This window comes from Perca flavescens, chromosome 12 (genome assembly GCF_004354835.1).
Source record: "Perca flavescens isolate YP-PL-M2 chromosome 12, PFLA_1.0, whole genome shotgun sequence".
Classification (NCBI taxonomy): Eukaryota; Metazoa; Chordata; class Actinopteri; order Perciformes; family Percidae; genus Perca; species Perca flavescens.
This window is the reverse complement of record NC_041342.1, coordinates 35084491-35091990: the sequence shown is the minus strand read 5'-3', so window position 1 is coordinate 35091990 and position 7500 is coordinate 35084491. Positions and strand designations below refer to the sequence as shown.

Below are 7500 nucleotides of genomic sequence, written 5' to 3'. Positions count from 1 at the left end.
AAGAGGTAAAGGTGTGACTGTTGTCTCTAGGTAAAGAGGTAAAGGTGTGACTGCTGTCTCCAGGTAAAGAGGTAAAGGTGTGACTGTTGTCTCCAGGTAAAGAGGTAAAGGTGTGACTGTTGTCTCCAGGTAAAGAGGTAAAGGTGTGACTGTTGTCTCTAGGTAAAGAGGTAAAGGTGTGACTGTTGTCTCTAGGTAAAGAGGTAAAGGTGTGACTGTTGTCTCTAGGTAAAGAGGTAAAGGTGTGACTGTTGTCTCCAGGTAAAGAGGTAAAGGTGTGACTGTTATCTCCAGGTAAAGAGGTAAAGGTGTGACTGTTATCTCGAGGTAAAGGTGTGACTGTTGTCTCCAGGTAAAGAGGTAAAGGTGTGACTGTTATCTCGAGGTAAAGGTGTGACTGTTGTCTCCAGGTAAAGAGGTAAAGGTGTGACTGTTGTCTCCAGGTAAAGAGGCGGCTCCAGAGGTGGAGATGTCCATCCCGGGTCTGGACTGGGGCATGGACGAGGTTATGGGTAAAGACACCAAGAAGGTCCCGCAGAAGAAAGTCCCGTACGCCAAACCTATCCCAGCGCAGTTCCAACAGGTAAACCAACACCTGCCGAAGTCCTATTGAAGCTTCGATGAGCCGTAGAAAAAGCATAAACTAAACCGAGTTTTGGTGTTTTGGCTAGATGGGGTTGAAATTAATCAAATAATCGATGCATCAAATAGTTGACATTGACGATGCTGCTTCGATAATCGGCCGGCTCATAATCAATTATTTCTGTTTATAATGTAATGTCGGCCTAACAACATTTCTGTTTACATATTCTGGTATGTTTTTGCACAATCAGGAAGTGCCATGTGCTCAGTGCTGTATAATTTTATGTATCCAAGTTATTTAGTATTAGAGCACTGCAGAATGTTTGGTTTTTGATGCTTGAAAAGCTATGAATTAAATATCCTACATGGCTTTAATAGAAACATGATTAAATATCCTACATGGCCCTAATAGAAACATGATTAAATATCCTACATGGCTTTAATAGAAACATGATTAAATATCCTACATGGCTTTAATAGAAACATGATTAAATATCCTACATGGCTTTAATAGAAACATGATTAAATATCCTACATGGCCCTAATAGAAACATGATTAAATATCCTACATTGCTTTAATAGAAACATGATTAAATATCCTACATGGCCCTAATAGAAACATGATTAAATATCCTACATGGCTTTAATAGAAACATGATTAAATATCCTACATGGCCCTAATAGAAACCTGATTAAATATCCTACATGGCTTTAATAGAAACATGGATTTGACGCATCGTGATGCATCGAGATATCAAATTGAATCGCTGCCATGATAATCGTAATCGACTCGGGAGATCAGTGAAGTTTCACACCTCTAGTTTTGGCGCCTTTTCTCTGCAGGCCTGGGCAGAGAACAAAGTTCCCATGATGCCTCCCGGTGGAGAACTGTCCAAAGACCGGAAGGTGGAGCAGAAGGTGGACGGGAAGAAGAAGACTCAGGCCGAGATGGAGCAGGAGATGGCAGCTCTACAGTACTCCAACCCCATGCTGCTGGAGGTGAGCTACAACATTATGGCGATAGCTGACTTTCCAGTTTCCAGTAGACGTGTTTGCCTTTACGTTTTTTCTCTGGCGTGTCACGTTTAACGCAGAGATACGCAGTTATAAGCAGTATACCCACTAAGAAAGCTCCAGGATTTCCATATACCCACTTAACAATGTCCAACAACATACAGTACAGGCCAAAAGTTTGGACACACCTTCTCATTCAATGCGTTTCCTTTTTATTTTAATGACTATTTACATTGTAGATTCTCACTGAAGGCATCAAAACTATGAATGAACACAATAATATATTAATAAGGGAAATAATTCCACTAATTAATCCCGACAAGGCACACCTGTGAAGGTAAAACCATTTCAGGTGACTACCTCATGAAGCTCATTGAGAGAACACCAAGGGTTTGCAGAGTTATCAAAAAAAGCAAAGGGTGGCTACTTTGAAGAATCTAAAATATAAGACATGTTTTCAGTTATTTCACACTTTTTTGTTAAGTACATAATTCCATATGTGTTCATTCATAGTTTTGATGCCTTCAGTGAGAATCTACAATGTAAATAGTCATGAAAATAAAGAAAACACATTGAATGAGAAGGTGTGTCCAAACTTTTGGCCTGTACTTTATGTGGCACAGTGAATCTAGGATGAACTGTATCTGTGGGCTGCTATCTTAGTGACTACCTTACCTATAGGTCAGTGAGACTATCATCAGTGGGAATTTATATTTGCTAATAATATGTTTGGAATTATGTTAAGGCATTTTAATTTTTTGAGGATCCCCTAAGGGTCCCGGAGCCCCTGTTGAAGATCTCTGATCTACACGACATAAGTGTGCAAGTTTGACGCTTTGAGACACAGCCCACATGAGACATCTAAGCAACCTCGTAGTTACAGCTCGGAGATCAACACGCAATACCCAAGTATCCACACATCGACCAGCTAACTAAATCCCAGTTACCGCCCTGACGACTACATAGCAACAATTCAATTCAATTATATTTATAGTATCAAATCATAGAAAGAGTTATCTCGAGTCACTTGACAGATAGAGTAGGTCTAGACCACACTCTATAATTTACAAAGCCCCAACAATTACAGTAATTCCCTCAAAAGCAAGCAGTGCGACAGTGGCGAGGAAAAACTCCCTCTTGGGAAGAAACCTCGGACAGACCCAGGCTCTTGGTAGGAGGTGTCTGACGGGCCGGTTGGGGGGGTGATGAACAGTGGCAATAATAGTCACATTAATAATGGAACAGTGACTTCAAATGGTAGTCATAGTAGTTCAACAGCAGGCAACAGTGTCTGTAAGCACCGAGTAACCCCCTAGCAACCACCCAGACGTGTTCCCACTGCCTGCAAAGCGAATATTCACCTTGCACCATTCACGCGAGTTTGCTCACAGGATCTAAAATTTTGATTATTTGTGTTAAATGGCATTACCCACCGGTGTAACAACATTTCTTTCAGTCATCGATATGGCCGAAATAACCACTGTGGCTGCTTTATTACTGTTGAGGAAGTCTCCGATACGCAAACAACTTTTAAAATGCTTGTTTTCTGAATGGAGTTTGGTTCTATCAGAGCTACGCTAACATCGTAGCTGCTCCGTCAACACAACAACAGAAACATCATTTCAGAATTTAGCAGGTAGTCCAACTCCCACACGGACTTTGTGTGTAATCGAACCGCCAAATTAATGTGAATTAACAGCCCCCCAGTATTTGATTTGATTTATTAGACAGTAACAGAAATAAATGCATAACAAGATGCCATCACAGTGACATTGCACATTTAACAGAACTGTCGAGGAGAACACAAGAAAGTTACAAACTTATTTCCATTGTGGTCCTCATAGTAATACTCTGCATCCTGTGTTAAAACGCTGGTTGTAATCTAACGTTTTTGGTTCTCGCTGCAGCAAATGAAGATGAACCAGATGAACTCAGACGGGAACATGGGGCCCCCACAGGGTCAAGGCCCTATGCCCCCCTTCTCTGGCCCTGGAGGTCCTGGGGGCCCCATGCCTCCTGGCCAGCAGGGCTTTCCCCCGAACATGCCTCCTCAGCAGATGCCCAATAACATGGGGCCTCCAATGGGCCCCGGAGGCATGCAGCCTCCTTTCATGCCCCCTGGACAACACAGTGGACAGATGGGCCCCCCTTCTGGACCCCAGCCTCACCAGGGGCCCCCTCAGGGCATGATGGGACCACCGGACATGCAAGGACCCCAAGGTATGCAGAGACACCCTGGCCCGCCCAGAAATATGGGCCCACAAGGGCCGCACGGTATGGGACCCAGAGGGATGCCCCATGGGAACATGATGGGCCCCCCTCCTCGAGGAATGGGTCCCAGGGATCCTCAGGGGCCCCCACCTCAGGGTGGCATGATGCCACCTCAGGGGAACATGATGGGCCCCCAGGGCGGGATGATGGGGCCACCACCCAGGACACACGGCAACGCGCCGAACAACTATGGGATGGGGCCTCCTGGAGGGATGCACGGGCCCCCTGGTAACATACAGGGGCCCCCTGGTAACATGCAAGGGCCCCATGGAAACATGCAAGGACCCCCAGGAAATATACAAGGACCCCATGGAAACATGCAGGGACCTCCAGGAAACATGCAGGGACCTCCATACATGCAGCACCAGGTGAGTAACGTTTGGGCTGGCTTACAATAATCAATTCTCTAATTAAATGGATGTTTGTTTGAGTCAGGGGCCCCCACGCACAGGGGGGCTGGATTCTGGGGCTCCAGCCCCGAATGTTTTAGGCCGACTTTACTGCGTTTCACACAGCTCTATTGTAGTCCAGCATTTACTTCCGTGACGAATGTGGGTCACTTTGTAACACGTTATAATGCTCACCTATCTGCTAGCATGGCTCGTCCTTATACTCTGCTTCTGACTGGCTAGTAGTCCTTACCTAGGTACTGTCAGGGCCTTCATACTCTGCTTCTGACTGGCTAGTAGTCCTTACCTAGGTACTGTCAGGGCCCTCATACTCTGCTTCTGACTGGCTAGTAGTCCTTACCTAGGTACTGTCAGGGCAAGCCCTCATACTCTGCTTCTGACTGGCTAGTAGTCCTTACCTAGCTACTGTCAGACCCCTCATACTCTGCTTCTGACTGGCTAGTAGTCCTTACCTAACTACTGTCAGGGCCCGCCCTCATACTCTGCTTCTGACTGGCTAGTAGTCCTTACCTAGGTACTGTCAGGGCAGGCCCTCATACTCTGCTTCTGACTGGCTAGTAGTCCTTACCTAGGTACTGTTAGGGCCCTCATACTCTGCTTCTGACTGGCTAGTAGTCCTTACCTAGCTACTGTCAGGGCAAGCCCTCATACTCTGCTTCTGACTGGCTAGTAGTCCTTACCTAGGTACTGTCAGGGCCCTCATACTCTGCTTCTGACTGGCTAGTAGTCCTTACCTAGCTACTGTCAGGGCAAGCCCTCATACTCTGCTTCTGACTGGCTAGTAGTCCTTACCTAGCTACTGTCAGAGCCCTCATACTCTGCTTCTGACTGGCTAGTAGTCCTTACCTAGGTACTGTCAGGGCCCTCATACTCTGCTTCTGACTGGCTAGCAGTACTAGCTAGCTACTGAGCATGTGCGACTCCCAACAAAGATGTAACAGAAGTGAGATGTCTCACTCTGTAGCTAAAACAGAGAGCTCAACACACCGGGCACACCGTTTCCTCTATGTTGATTTTATAGTGGCGGCCCACCATGGCAAAATTTCTGCCACCACGGTATAGGGCTGTACAAAAGTGCCCTATAGTTCCTCAAAAAATAGTTAAATCACAACTGAAAATGTGCCTCATTGCGTGTGAATAGAGGTGAATAAAATACTAAATAAGATGCAAAAGTTAGGTTCAGTTGTGGAACGGAGTACAGAGTCGTTTCTATGCGGATGATACACCGTCTTATAGCGTTTATGTAAACTGATCGGTTTCAGAGCGCGTTGTAAGTAGATCTTTATTTCAGTTGGTTTGAGCCCCAAATGAGAACTGAGAACCCTCAGTACACATACACATAGACCTTCGAAACAGCTTCTTCCCCAGAGCTGTGAACATATTACAAAAATCACACATATAGCCACGCATTCAAACTCTCTCAATCTCCCACCCCCCTCAGTGCAATCGTATTCTGTGCATTAACTGCTGTGACAGTTTTTAGCTGTTTTATCTATTTATTGAGAATGTGTTAGTGATTGTGTATGTGTAAATGTGTGTGTGTACTTGTATGTATGTATGTATGTATGTATGCATACTCTGTATGCATATGTATGTATGTGCGTATTTATGTATGCATGTGCGTGCGTACGCATGTATGGATGTGTATATGGGTGTAGCTATATCTTTATCTTTATTTTTTTACTCTATGCTGCTATTTCGAGAGGATTGCTCCAACAGAATTTCATTGTATTGCATACAATGACAATAAAGATCTATCTATCTATCTATCTATCTATCTATCTATCAAATGTTTTCTCAAAAGCCCTGAATGTCGTATGCTGACTTGACTGTGTTTCAGAGGCTGAAGCGGGCTCCATTGTACAGCTAGATATTTTATATATATCATATGAAACTAACGCTCCAATGTTAGACTAAATTTTGGCGAGGGAAAAACCAGGGCTGCCACCTCTTAGTCGATTAGTCGACTAATCGGTAGTTTTGGTTTTGGTCGACTAAGATTTCTTTAGTCCATTAGTCATTTTTTATGCTTATTCATGCTTAATTACTCATTTCCAAGAAACTTCTGAGCACATTTATGGTAAACACAAGATTTAAAGTGGTGCTTTTGCAGGATTAATTGTGGAGAAACTCAGTTTTACAGATGGTTAATTAACTACATTTATATTGTGCTTTTCTAGTCTTAACCACCTCTCAAAGAGCACAGCTCTGCCAATTAAATCAACTTATCGATTAGTCGACTAAATCCTATAAGTGTTAGTCCACTAAGAATTTCTTTAGTCGAGGACAGCCCTAGGAAAAACTGGGATGGTCATTTTTAAAGGGGTCCCTACAGATACAGTATCTGAATAGAAATGGGTTCTATGGGTACCCAGGATTCTCCCCTTTACAGACCTCTCACTGTATGATAAAGATGCAGTTTTTTCACAAAGGGTTTACAGATTTTTTGGCATTCTATTATTACAATTTCTTAAAAAATTGTGCTAAAAGCTGCCATATGGGAAACAAAACCTCTCCCTGAGGCTAGATTTAGGCTGAGCCTTAAATGTTTACAACATCTGGCTCCGGCGCTGGTTTGAATGATCTGATACATCGATTAATAATCAATCTTTTATTATGTTAATGTTAGTCCTCTTCAGTAAAAAGTACTTGGGGGAATGAGAGGGGGAAACGTAGCAGAAGGGGTATCAGTTCTTAAAATAAACCTGGCGCATTATAAAAAGTATCTGAAGGTTGCTTCTTGCTTGTACAATTTACAGCAGAAGTTCTCAGAGAATCGGTATTAAATCCGTGATAAACTGGGACTATAATTTAACTGAAATCCGAGATAAACTGGGACTATAATTTAACTGAAATCCGTGATAAACTGGGACTATAATTTAACTGAAATCCGAGATAAACTGGGACTATAATTTAACTGAAATCCGTGATAAACTGGGACTATAATTTAACTGAAATCCGAGATAAACTGGGACTATAATTTAACTGAAATCCGTGATAAACTGGGACTATAATTTAACTAAAATCCGTGATAAACTGGGACTATAATTTAACTGAAATCCGAGATAAACTGGGACTATAATTTAACTGAAATCCGTGATAAACTGGGACTATAATTTAACTGAAATCCGTGATAAACTGGGACTATAATTTAACTGAAATCCGAGATCAACTGGGACTATAATTTAACTGAAATCAGAGATAAACTGGGACTATAACTGAA

The 7500-nt window shown here is 43.0% G+C and overlaps 1 protein-coding gene across 1 annotated transcript in view; it reads left to right on the top strand.

The window, feature by feature from the left end:
• Nucleotides 1-7500, top strand: part of wdr33 (WD repeat domain 33) — a 58818-nt gene that overhangs the window by 47208 nt on the left and 4110 nt on the right. Inside the window, exons 14-16 of the mRNA XM_028594392.1 lie at nucleotides 444-583; nucleotides 1426-1581; nucleotides 3504-4235. Of these exons, the coding sequence (XP_028450193.1) occupies nucleotides 444-583; nucleotides 1426-1581; nucleotides 3504-4235 (1028 nt within the window). The remainder of the gene's footprint in view (nucleotides 1-443; nucleotides 584-1425; nucleotides 1582-3503; nucleotides 4236-7500) is intronic.